The sequence below is a fragment of the Chanodichthys erythropterus genome, chromosome 17 (genome assembly GCF_024489055.1).
Source record: "Chanodichthys erythropterus isolate Z2021 chromosome 17, ASM2448905v1, whole genome shotgun sequence".
In the NCBI taxonomy this organism is placed as follows: domain Eukaryota; kingdom Metazoa; phylum Chordata; class Actinopteri; order Cypriniformes; family Xenocyprididae; genus Chanodichthys; species Chanodichthys erythropterus.
The window spans coordinates 25,408,998-25,422,982 of NC_090237.1; the positions used below are offsets into that span (position 1 = coordinate 25,408,998).

The 13,985-nt window shown below is 36.4% G+C and overlaps 1 protein-coding gene across 4 annotated transcripts; it reads right to left on the reverse strand.

Moving 5' to 3' along the window:
* Positions 1–598: 598 nt before the first annotated feature.
* lsr (lipolysis stimulated lipoprotein receptor) lies at positions 599–13,114 on the reverse strand. Of its 4 annotated transcripts, none has more exons than XM_067365095.1 (11): positions 12,917–13,114; positions 10,198–10,524; positions 9,830–9,949; positions 9,280–9,336; positions 7,219–7,365; positions 6,353–6,541; positions 6,205–6,255; positions 5,793–5,906; positions 4,591–4,879; positions 4,047–4,512; positions 599–1,293 (listed from the first exon to the last, which is right to left on the reverse strand). In XM_067365095.1, the coding sequence occupies exons 1-11, from the start codon at positions 12,954–12,956 to the stop codon at positions 1,258–1,260; spliced, it is 1,836 nt and encodes a 611-aa protein (XP_067221196.1). In that variant the 5' UTR covers positions 12,957–13,114; the 3' UTR covers positions 599–1,257. The 4 variants fall into 4 exon arrangements, with proteins under 4 accessions (XP_067221196.1, XP_067221195.1, XP_067221198.1 ...); XM_067365094.1 differs by having other exon boundaries at positions 5,778–5,906; positions 12,917–13,113; XM_067365097.1 differs by lacking the exon at positions 9,280–9,336 and having other exon boundaries at positions 12,917–13,113.
* Between the last annotated feature and the right edge of the window lie 871 nt (positions 13,115–13,985).

Below are 13,985 nucleotides of genomic sequence, written 5' to 3' on the forward strand. Positions count from 1 at the left end.
TACCTCTCCGCTGTGATCTTGGCAGGCCACCAACAGTGGATTTCAGAAACTACGTTTCACAGAGGCAGTTGTTGGTCCTTCTTCTCCATCTGGGTTAGAAAAGATGCTTTTTTTCTGCTAAACCCACCAGGCAGCACACAATAACAGCCTAGATGTACCTAAAAGCAAGCATCTTTCATATATACACTAAGACTTCTAGTCTGTAAAGACAGCATTGTACAGGACCAAAGACACCAGAACAAGCTGCCAAAAACAAGAACTTTAGCTTCACAGAAGCATTTCTAACATTAAATGCATATTTAAATAGCAGTCATACAAATTAAACACCTCGGCTCAATGATAATCAATGTTATTGTCATATGCATATGAATTCTGTATGTCATACCCTGCCATTATTGTACATGGATAGTAAACTGCCATCTAGTGGGCACAATTCAGAAACACCAAATAATACAAAAAAAAAAGTCACACTAATCCCTAACAAGACAAACAAACCTAAATACAATAGAAAATCTTTATTGAAAATTGACATTCCAGGACTGTACAAAAATAGCAAAATAACAAACGACTGTATGACCAAACCTCAGATTAGAGTAAGTATTAAACATATGCATAACATAAAAACACAACATTAAAAAAAAAAAAAAAAAAAGCACATTCAGGGGTATTTCATAGTTCTTGCATTTGTAAATGTGCATAATGTTTTTTGTTTTTGTTTTAAAAAATGCATTATATAATCACCTACTTGCAGAAACTGCATGATGCCTCAAACACAATAACAGAATTTCAGTCCATACAAAGATCATTTCTTTGTTACATTACAATGACAAAGTCCCTACCTGAAAACCTAAAAGCCTCTAATGTTCATCTTTTTTTCCATGTCACAAATGAACATCTATTAAAAAAGCATTAATATACAGAAATAGACATATGCACATTAAAAATAACTGCTGGTGCCAGTTTTTGAGCGTTTGCTGTAAAAAAAAATGTTCATGGCAGGAAACAAATCATAAAAAATGCTTATAATCTGCTATTTCATGTTCATAAACAAGCCTACATAACAGTGAAATAATGGAAACTATATGGCTATACAGTTATTATCATTAAAAATATCCCATAAAAATACAAGACGTTTGAATATCAACAAAAATTCTTCTTAGCAATCAACATAAAACTCAAAAACACACACACACACAAGTGTTGTGAAAAAGCAGAGGAAACACACACAGCTGCTTCAGAGACATACACACTGCTGTGTCACACCACCAGACTCTCTCTGCTCACAGCTCCATTCTGGCCAAAGAAAAAAAAAACAGCACAACTTTGTGTTAGTATTAAAACATGCCTGAATATTAAAGTATGGTGTCCTATTCTTCTGACCGTCACTTAACCTTGACAAAGAAAAGCCACAAGTTGAAATGGAAAATGTCCAGAAAAAAAAAAAAGAAAAAATGTTTCAGCTAAAGGTGGAAGCTATGTTTTGATCAGATCATAGCTAGTTTCCAGCTGGACCACCTAAAGCAAGCATGACCCAATTTTCTCCCAGCAGTCATGCAACAATTGTACTCATATTTATTGCTAAATTCACAATTACATATTATTTACTTGTACTTTGATATGTATAATCCTTACATATAAATTACTACACATTTTGTACTATTCTGAAACATTATGTACCACGAATGATATTGGCTGAATGATATTATGTACCACGAATGATACCCATAATGATCAACAATGTTTGCACTGTACAGTAGGGATCCACAAGTAAGTTTGGCATCGGGCCAAAAAAAATGTTGCCACTAGATGGCGGGCCAGAACATAGTCAAAGGATAATTTAAGAAATTAATTGACGAAAAATGCAACTAGAATTGCCTGTGACAGACTGTTACAGTGTCTTTTGTAACTGGTAGTCAGCTGTTACTCTGTGTTAAATCCTGTAGTAGGACAGTCATTAACAAAAAGCCACATTTGTGTGGCAATGCCTGGGTTTTACACTGGATAAATTAATAAAGCAGAGTACTAGCACGTAACCTGGCAATTATCTTCATTCACCAACTTGCAACAGAGGACATGCAGACTGGATAAGAAATAATTCAAAAAAATAAAAGCGGACTTGAATAAGCCCATTAATGGCATGTTTGAGTCATGCTCTTAAAGGGATAGTTCACCCAAAAATGAAAATTTGATGTTTATCTGCTTGCCCCCAGGGCATCCAAGATGTAGGTGACTTTTTTTCTTCAGTAGAACACAAATGATGATTTTTAACTGCAACCGCTGCCGTCTGTCAGTCATATAATGGGAGTGAATGGGAACTTCTACTATAAGAGTAAATAAAACTTGCTTAGACAAATCCAAATGAAACCCTGCGGCTCGTGACGGCACATTGATGTCTTATGACACGAAACGATCAGTTTGTGCGAGAAACCGAACAGTATTTATATCATTTTTTACCTGTAATACACCACTATGTCCAACTGCATTCAGCACTCGCTTAGTGAGGTCTGATCGCGCTCTGACAATGGCAGTGATGTCTCGCGCTTATACTTCAATGAGAGCGAAGGTGTGTCCCAATTCGCGTACTTGTGCACTATTACTTCCGTTGTCAGAGCGCAATCGGACCTAACTAAGCGAATGCTGAATGCAGTTGGACATAGTGGTGTATTAGAGGTAAAAAATGAAATAAATACTGTTCGGTTTCTCGCACAAACTGATCGTTTCGTGTCATAAGACATCAATGTGTCGTCACGAGCCGCAGGGTTTAATTTGGATTTGTCTATGCACATTTATTGACTCTTATAAATTGTGTTACCATTGACTCGCATTATTTGACTGACAGACGGCAACGGTTGGAGTTAAAAATCATCAATTGTGTTCTACTGAAGAAACAAAGTCACCTACATCTTAGATGGCCTGGGGGTAAGCAGAAAAACATTTTAATTTTTGGGTGAACTATCCCTTTAACGAACTATGTTTTATTTCCTCTTTCCATATTGTGAATAATAAATGTGTATAATTTTAATTTGCTTGGTTACACAATGGCGCCTAACTTATTGTAATAATTATTACATAAACTACTTTTACACTCAGAATTATTCCTCGGCATCCTCAAGTATTAAACTGCATTTTTGCGTGCTGGAGGTACGCTATTACGTCGTGTGCAGAGTGATGTTAACATTTAAGCTCTGGTTAGAGAAAAAGGCACTGTCAAAGAGTCTAAAGAGGAAAGTTGACATCGAAAATAGGGCATACAAAGAAGAATGGAAAGACATCTATGCATTCATCCTACCTAGTTTTGTGAATGCAAAGCCAGTGTGTCTTATCTGCAACAAAGTATATGCTAAAAATCACATTCCAGGGGGTAAAAAGTTTTTGGTGGGGTTCTCCTGGTAAAATTTGCATTTCAGGGGCTAAATATCATGTTATTTGCGGACATAAAAAACAACCTGCGGAAACAGTGTTAAAGTAGCACGATTCCTTTGAAAAAGTGTGGACTTGGCAACGCTGACCATAATATGAATTAATTGAATAATTTCAATTTCATTTAAACTCAGCCAGGTACCAACAAACCAGCATTATTTTAGTATTATTTATATATTATTAATTAATATTTTTAATTAGCTTTTATTTTCATTTTGGTTTAAGTTTTAGTATTTTTGTTATATGCTTTTCTCATTTTTAGATTTCTATTTAGCTTTAATTCATTTTTACTTTAGTTTTAGTAATTTTAGTACTTCAGCTAGTCTAATTTGTGTAAAGTTGAAGTTTTTCATCCAATATTTATATTTTCTTTTACTTCAAAACAAATTTTAATAAAAAGGTTAAGTTTTAGTTAACAGTAACATTGCAAGAAACTGATATTTCAGCTGTTGTTGACCAGCTTATTGTAAAGCTACAACTGATTTTAGCTGGATGTTCAAAAAGCTTTTAGTTTGGAATATCACTGTCAATAAAACAACCAACAATAACCTAAAAAAATAAAATATAATAAAGAAACAATACATAATTTATACATTTTAATAAGCAATTTTGAATCTCGCTCTTACCTTTTTTAAGTTGCTCTTTTTGGATGATGCTAAACTGTCGCTGTCCTCAGTGTAGGGAGGGGGCAGAGGTGGGAAGTTGCTATGGTTGCCACGGCGATCAGGGTTTCCAGAGGGTGGGGCGTGCGGCAGGGGTGGCGGTCCCCCACGCGGCCCCCTGTTGCGGTCAGAACGGTCGCTCTCGCTGTCGAGCCTCTCGCGGCTGCGGCCTCTCTGCTGTTCGCCTAACTTCTTCTTTTCCATGGCCTCCCTCAGGAAGCTGTCATCGTATGCGTCCCGGCCTCCGCGGCCACGATCACGCTCCAGATCCATCAGGTCATCACGACTAAGGGCGCGGCGGCCCTGAAAGCCAGGCCCACGGAAGGAGTCTCCACGACGAGGACGACCATCAGGAGAGTAATTACGGGGTCGACGGTCATCAAAGGCACGGTCGTTTCCTCGTCCGCTGCTGCTCCACTCGTCATCCGAACTAGACAGAGTAAAGCCATGTTTTAAGAAGGACTTAGCATGATTAATTATTCATCATTGCTACGATTAATTCACTTACCCTCTTCTGCCGCCCCTCGCCCCACCGTCTCGGCGAGTGGGAGGATAGTCATCACGGTCTCTGTAATTGCGGCCAACATCGTCTAAGTGTTCCATGGAGCGTGCGCGTCCTCGATTGTCAGCTCCACGCCTGTGCTCGTCCCGTCGGACGTGCTGAGAGACGCTGCTGATGGTGCTCATATTCTCGTCCACATCATCGTACACCGTGGTAAGCTGAGGTGGTCTGGCCCGACCGCGATTTCGAGAGTCTGGACCGTCGTGAAGTGAGCTCACCTCGCTCATACCATCCACTAGAGGACAGAATAAGACCAAAGCAGCAGAAATGTTTTAATAAACAAAGCAATTACAACCAAATCATCCCCTAACCTTGGAAAACGAGAAAGAGAATTTATAGGAAACCAAGTTGAAACAGAATTTGTTTCCTTTAGATTTCACACACAAGTAGGACATGTTTGTGAATTCCTAAATCTGTCAAAAAATGGTTGATTTGAATGTTGTTCATGGACCAGCAGAGGATCTTGATCCAGAAACATGTCCTACTTAAGTCATATTAAAGGGGCTACATGTAAGAATTTTCATGTATTAATCCTTTTTTCATTGCCATGTGTGAACAGCTTGTAACGAAACTTAAAAAAAACAAGACCTTTCCTGACTTTCTAAATTGTGTCTGAAACCCTGCAGACAGATCTTAAGGACTCAGGATGGGATGTTTTTGTCTGGATAATCAAAAGGATGTGATGTTTACAAGACATGATGCCATGAAGTTTGTGCAAACATATTTATATCGCTATGATCAGATGCTTTCTTAACTGCTGTTTTCTCACCGCTGTCATTTTTGTAGTATGTTTATTTAGTTATTCAGCGGAAAGCATGCAGAACATACTTACATATCTAAATGCTGTATTTAGCAGTGTGTATGGCTGCTAAAATGGATGTTCCTTTGCATCACTGCAAAGGCATTTCCTAAAACTTCTTATTACTTCGAAGTAAAAAATGAAAAAGAAATTTGAGATCACTTTCATTCTCTTGCGCCAACACGGGCAATAATTTGCAGGCCGCAGTTCACTTAAAGGCCACCAGTGTCGCTGATAACAAGGGTTTCTGAATTCTACATATAGCCCCTTTAAGCACCACTTTGTTATAACTCAACCCTCAGAGTGAAAGATAGAGCCCATCTCCAGAACTCACGACGACTGTATTTGCCTGGAGTGTTCCCTGGGCGACTGGGGTCGAGGTTGGCCAGTTCTCGCTCCATGTAGTAAAGCACCCGTGTTGGGTTTCCATCGTGGTCGGCCTGAACACGATATCCACTACGGGCTGAAAAACAACACCAACATTAGATGTGAAACGAACATTTGGAAGGTTTAAAAATCACTTAAAAATACAGATCAGGGATGCCCAGTCCTGTCCCTGGAGATCTACCATCTGGCAAAGTTCAGCTCCAACCTTGATCAAACAACTGAACTGGCTAATTAAGTACTTCAGAACACTTGATAATTACAGAAAGTTGTGTTGGAACAGGGTTGATCTGAATTCTTTAGGTAGATAGAGCTCTAGGAACAAAATTGAGCACCCCTGATTTATGTAAAGAAAGTAGTAAAGATCTCTCGCTTACTTCCTCCACCATCGTGGTCTTGCAACAACGGCACTTGAGATCCTTGGCCAACTATAGTGGGAAGAACAAATGATCAACTAATTACATTTATTGAAGTAAAACTAGATTGTTATACTGTCATTTTAAGGCAATGAGAGGACGAGTCTACCTGAGCTGGCCCCGTCGTAGTCTCTGCCATAGCCATTGGAGGGAGGACCAGCGACGCCCATTGGCATAGGGAGCATAGGCATGCCTGGTGCTGCTCCATAAGCTGGCTGTCCATACATACTTGGGGCATAGAGGGTGGGTGCATACTGACTGGGGACACCAGACTTTGCCATTTTTCCGGCCTCATATACTGCAAAAAAAATGAGTGCAAGTTGAATGCATGATTTAAAACAATAATGCAATTAAATTCTTGTTAACATTTAGAGGATTTTCTCTGTTAAATTTTTACAATTGATCCGATAATTCATCAACATATAATGTAATTAATTAGATTATTTATTTTCAACTGAAAACTGACAGCACAAATAAAAATAAAAAAACTCAAAGGGAAATTATGAACACTTTCCTTAATCACTTTTTCCACTCCAAGGGTTTATTATCGTTAACTAAAAGTAAAACTACTAAAAACATATTTGTTAACAAAGCTTAAATAAAAGATGAAAAACTTAAAGCTAATTGTTGTCTTTGCAACTATCTGAGATAAGCTTGAGTTAAAGCACTAAAATTACTAACTGGAAATAAAAAGAAACTAAAAATTAAATTAAAAATACTTAAATAGTAATATCAAAAAAATATATATAAATAAAGGAATTACTCAAAATTAAACTAAAATGAAAATAAAAATCTAAAAGCTAAATCAAACTATTGATAAAAACGATAATATAAAAATATATATAGTATATAAATAATACAAAAATAACACTGACCACTTCATCATTTAGACTGCCTTGTCGTTCAGTTTTATTTACTTTCACCTTCCTAAATGAGGAACAGGCCATTTCTGGTTAAAAGGGGAAGTGGACTCACAGGCTCGGGGACAGCAGCAGCGCTCCGGGCAGCAGGGGCACCTGACGTAACAGCAGCAGGTGTGAGGGCAACACTGACACCAGCAGATACCAATCAGGAGCAACAGCAACAAGAAGCCCAGGACCACCAACACCACTAACAACCAGTCTGGAGAAGAACAAAAGAGACAAATCGCTTGCTTCAGATACTAAACAGAGGAATCAAGGAATTAAACAGAAAAGACTGAAAAGAGAAACTTGTGTAAATGCAATACTGGTTTCACTGTTTCATGATAAGACTGCTCAGAATTCATAAAACTGGGATATAATTGTATTATTACCAATTTCATACACATACATATATTATATATACACATATATATACACACACACACACATATATATATATATATATATATATATATATATATATATATATATATATATATATATATATATATATATATATATATATCATACACTTATTTTGGTATGTCATGAGATGGGTGATTTTATCTTCATGTGTGCACATATCTGTCAGTTCTTGCTGCTGGCAAGCAAAAAAAAAAAAAAAAAAAAAGTATTTGACGCACATAAAGAAAAACCAGCCGGACAGGTTTTGCCTCACAATACTCTGCCAGGGCTTGATTCCAGCATGCACCATAACAACATCCTACATGCACAGACACAACATGACTCATGTGCAGACACACATCTTAGAAACTATTCCACAATCTGACCAAGAAAGCAAACCCTCAAAATCAAATACAAGATCATTATTTGTTCAGTCAGAATATCCATATCATCTCAACCAAATTACAGAGGATTATGCAAATCAAAAGCGGCAATAATGTACAGTCAGTGAGCTAACTGAAAATTACCCCACTTATTTCATAGCTTCTTACCAATGCCAAATAAATAAATTAATGGATCTTTAATATTGTTTTGAGCTGAAACTGGTTTATTACATGAGAAGAAAGAGGTTGTTTTTGTGATAAGACAGATATGAAACAAGATATGAAACTGTTGCCTGGAAGGCTGGAACAACATGAAAAAATATTTAACTACAGAATGCTGCCAATCAGAATCAAGTATTCAAATAAAAGACATATAATAGTTAGTAACTGAACTCAGTCAGTAGACAACATACTTAAAAGGTACACTTTTTTTAACTCAAAGGTAACTTTTTTTTTCCCTCTCAAAACTAACAAATACATAAGTTGTCGCAATGAGTAAGAAAGGTGCTCATAATAAAACAAGAATCAACATTTGCTTGGATTTTTACTTAACTTTACTTTATTTATTTATAAAGGGACCATGTACAATTTTTAACATAAATGTTTCCATTCCATGCATTGTACCGGATTTAGCTAAAAGCTCATTTTCAACCACTTATTTTTGGTGATGGCGAGAACTGAGGAATTTGAAATGTTGTAAAAGAGACGCGAGATGCCATTTTTATTGCTCAACAGGCAAGTACGGTATTTATTAAACAGATACACTGCCATATGTAGCTCTCTAACAGAGCTCACTGTAAAGCATTATCTATTGTGAAGGGTCATTTCATTATGGTTGTAGCACTGTGCTGGAATTTAGTTTCAACGATGTAACATTTCTATCAATGGGTAAAGCTACAGAGTCAAAGTTACAGACTGAGCTCATCCGCAGTCACACAGAGCCAAAGCACAACCAAAACAACATTCTTCCACAAAATGCATGTAGTTTTTTTTTTTTTTTTTTTAACTGCTAGAGGGCCAACAGTTACAGTGTGCCTTTAATTTGACACAAATAAAAACAAGGCCGTGTACATTTCATATGTTGTACTATCGTAAAAATCAAATTTTCAATGTTTTAGTGACTGGATGCTCTAACCTTCAAGGAAACCGTGACACACATTGAACACACAGTTCTTCTGTCCCTCAAAACCTTGTTTTTTGCATCAAATTAAATATGATTTCTACTCTATAGTTCTATAATTTTTCTAGCCTAAGGCTGCAGTGAATAAGACCTGACTGTGGCTGGTGAAGGATTCAAGTACAGCTCCAAATTTAACCAGACCTCTAGAGAGAAGCACTTATTCTACCTTCCATGATCAGTAAATCAATGCCAGGCAGCAGGTCTGTAGTATTTGACTTTCTCTCTGTGAAAGAAAGACAAAGCCATAATTACTGAAAAAAGCCTTTCGGCATTGGCCCAAGGAGAAGAAAAAAAATGGAGTTTAAGTTAATAGAATTACTACTACTGTTACTACTCTAATTATTAATATTAGTATTTATTAATATATTCTTGTTTTCTATAACATTAAAGAAATGCTCTTGAATCCTTCACAAGCAAACAGTGACCTTCCAGGTGGAAATTAATGAAAATAATCATATTTAAAAATAAAAAATCATGAAAAAAAAACAAACAAAAAAAAAAACAGTAAAATATTTTTATTTATTTATTTTTTAAATGAAGAGGGAAAAAAACAACTTCCAAGATATCTAACACGGCCCTAAATCCTCATGTGCACAAAGATCCATCAAACGCGGCAAATTTTAACGAATGAAAAATGCATGCAATTGAAATCACACATGATTAAATGTTTGGGTGTCTATCAGTATGAGGTTGTCTTTCAGAAGGTAAACACTTACCAAGTACAATGAGCTCTGTAAAACACTCGCCATTCCCTGAAAGGTCTACGGCTGAGGAGACTGAACAGACATACACACCGCTGTCTCCCCAAGCAGTCTGAGCAAAGTTAAGATCTGCTTCTATATATTTATAAACAAGAAGAAAAAAGGAAAAGAAAACAAAGAAAGTAATAATAGGTGAGGATTCAGATGTGCTTAAATCATATCATAAATGTACATATTTTAAATTCAGGCTAAACTTGGCATATTGATGTTAATGAAAATGCAGTAATATATAAACACATATTAAATTAATTAATTAATAATAATAATAAAAAAAAAAACACAAAAAATTCTTCCACAATGTAAAGTCAACTAAGATTACTTACTATTGGTGATGCTGACCTGACGGCCCTGGTACTCTTTCGCAAGCGTGACCGCTGTTTGTTTCGAAGCCACTGTGCGGACGGTCCTGGCACTGTCTGCACACTCTATGTTGGGGTTGTAGTTTGGGTTGGCATTGGCGATGGCATTGTCAGCACTGCTGGGGTTTAGAGCAGCTTGGATCGGGTCTCTGCAGTAGGACTTGTACCTCCAGGTGATCAGTGGAGCGGATGTATCGCTAGTAGTGTAATCACAGTGGAGTGCGACGGGCTGGAATAATATGACCACGTAGCGTGACTTACTGCAGATCACATTGACGGCTGTGGTGAAGCCTGTGGGAGAGGAGACACATTTGAATAGAATCCACAAATAAATGAAACAGGGAGATTTAAGGCATTCCCATTAACTTGGACAGGAATTAAAAATAAAACAGATCAAATATCATCCAAATTGAAAGAAAAAAAAAAAGAAAGGATTGAAAGTCCTTTCAGACAATAACAAAGACTCAAGCTATGTCAAGGCAGCACAATACATTAAAAGGGCCTCTCATATGAAAAGTCTTAAGACGTCACAGAGACTTTCTGCAAAAACACAAGGGAACAAGCCATGAAAACCACATGAAAAAGACTATGATTGTATCAATGAAGATGCAAACCTCATCTTTAATCTGTTTAAATAATAAAGTGACTTCTCTTAGGCTTAGATCTATTGAAAATGTTTTGAATGCACAGGAGGCAAGTGATCCTCTTGTAATTGATCTTTCAATAACTTACATCACAATTTTTCTTACCATGATATTAGAAGTGTTTAAAGGGTTAGTTCACCCAAAAATGAAAATTCTGTCATTTATTACTCACCCTCATGCCGTTCTACACCCGTAAGACCTTCGCTCATCTTCAGAACACAAATTAAGATATTGTTGATGAAATCCGACGGCTCAGTGAGGCCTCCATTGAGTTTTTAGTACCTTTATGTCCATAAATGTACTAAAAACATATTTGAAACAGTTCATGTGAGTACAATGTTTCAATCTTAATATTATAAAGCGACTAGAATACTTTTTGTGTGCCAAAAGAACAAAATAACGACTTTTCAACAATATTTATATTGGCCAATTTCAAAACACTGTTTCAGAGCTTTATGAATCAAATCAGTCAATTGGAGCACCAAAGTCACGTGATTTCAGCAGTTTAGTCTTTTCATAGGATATCTGAATCACTAATTCGAAACAAAACATTCATAAAGGGCAGAAGCTTCAAGAAGCAGTGTTTTGAAAGTGGCACATATAGATACGTCGTTATTTTGGTTTTTTCCCAAGTATTCTGGTCACTTTATAATATTAAGGTTGAACCACTGAACTCACATGAACCGATTTAAATATGTTTTTAGTAGCTTAATGGATCTTAAGAGTTTCAATGGCTTTGCCCTCAATGGAGGCCTCACTGAGCCATCGGATTTCATCAACAATATCTTAATTTGAGTTCCAAAGATTAACGAAGGTCTTACAGGTGTGGAACGACATGAAGGTGAGTAATTATTTACATTTTTTTTACTTTTGGGGTGAACTAACCCTTTAAATCAGAGCATTATTCTAGTCAAATTCAGGAGATGGGCTGCGTTGTAACATTTATTAGCCCTGAACTTGCAACAAATGCTCAAAGCAATAGTTAAAAGTAGTATTTCTTAAAACTGTATATGGGTTAAAACTACAAACAACATCTGCTGAAACTCTGAAAATTATCATTTTGACAGGAAATCAGGAACCTATTTATATATTTAGTTAAACTGTAATATTATAATTGGTGGCTTCCTAAAACACTTGAGGAAGGAAATCTCTTATCATACTTGACTCTCTGAGGGTTAAGGTTATTATAGCACTGCTTCTTACATGTAATGTATATGTAAACAAACAAATGACATTTCATGCCTCATTATCATGCATATTCATGATGTTAGACCTCCTCTGATAAAATAGAGAAAGCCCCTAACATACAGCTCAAAGAACAATAGCCTTTCACAAAACCTATAATTAAACGGTCTTTTCATGCACAACAGTTTAATGATACATTGGAAACGGATAAAGTGACAGATGGTGGCCTCTACAAGCCATTCACTTCAAAAAATACTCCAAAAGGCCATTTTAAACAATGTTTGGGATTACTAAAAAGGGGTATACTAACTTTTCACATAGGTGACATCACATTATGACATCAGGCTGTAGGTTTATAGGATGTGACTCATGTGTCAGACCGAAACTATTTCAGTGTAAAGGGGACATGACCACCTCCCACACGGCATAATCCACATTACTCATTCCCTGGACAACAAACACTTAAGAAAATCCAAATAAGATAAAGTGAAACCATTGCTCAATGTGTAAATACCTGAGGTCTTTTTCAAAATTGATGTGCATTTGTACTCATATCTGGTATTTAAATCGATTTAACATTAGTAATAATGTGATTAAAAGTTGGGAACGACTTAATAATGCATATGCAATGATTACTATATTATTTGGTCAATTATATTAATGAATTATAAGACAAATCATGTAACTTATGGAAAGGTCCACAAGGCCTACATGAGAGCAAGTGCTGTTATAAACTAAAATCTGATAATCTATTGATATTTTCCCATACAAATACAATAATCGACGACCAAGTGAAAACAGAAAGCACAAACTGTCACACCTGAACTTTGGTAAAGAAGAAATAATGAACTTACCTGTGAACAAGAAGAGGGTAAAGACGACACCCTGCCACATATTTTCTCAAGATCTTTTAAAACATAGGAGTTTTAAAAACACCCAGCATTAAATTCCCCAAAAGTAGGTAAAGAAAGTCCGAGTAGGTGTCGATAATGCAGCCGTGTTTTTCTCAGGCAGGTGCGTCCTCCATTTCCTCGCGCAGAGAGGTATGGAAGTGTAACCCGAAACTCAGGTGAGATCGACGGGCCGCAGCAAACACAATACGCGTAATATCATAGGGGTGCAAAAGAGAACAATAGTTTGCGTGTTTAAAAATATGGACTCTTATACATTTCTTCTGCTTCTTGAGCAATCCCACACTGTATTGAAGAACCGTATTTCGTGACTGCAGATTCGGTTTGATGAGATTAACCCAAAACGTTTAATAGTACAACGCCCTGTAATCCACCTTTGATGAGAGAAATGGTTTAGTCCACTGACTGTATCTATGAAGGCCGAGTTAATGATCGCTGAGGGTAGAGGCTTTGGTTTTGAAGTAGAACTGCTTTGATACTTTGCATATCTTTTCCAAGTAACCTAGTTAGATTCTTAAGTCTAATTAAACACTTTCAAACAACTACTAACTTTATTTTGTTAATAAAACCCTTAAAAGGGTTACTTCACCCAAAAATGAAAATAATGTCATTAATTAGGCTACTCACCCTCATGTCGTTCTACACCCATAAGAACTTTGTTCATCTTCAGAACACAAATTAAGATATTTTTGATGAAATCAATAATAAAGACATAACAATTACTTATTGGTGAGTTGTTTGTGCATTCAGAATCAGAAAAAAAAGTGTCCATCCACCAAGTAGACGTGGTTAACACTTCTCAAAATGAGCACTGCAAAAATATCATCAGACAACCTAATAAAAAAGTGACATTACTGACACAAATAATAAAGTCGAAATTTTGGCCTACATATAATATTTATTATATTATATCATTTACAAACATATAATAATATACAGTGCCCTCCACAAATATTGGCACCCTTAGTAAATATGAGCAAAGGCGGCTGTGAAAATAAATCTGCATTGTTTA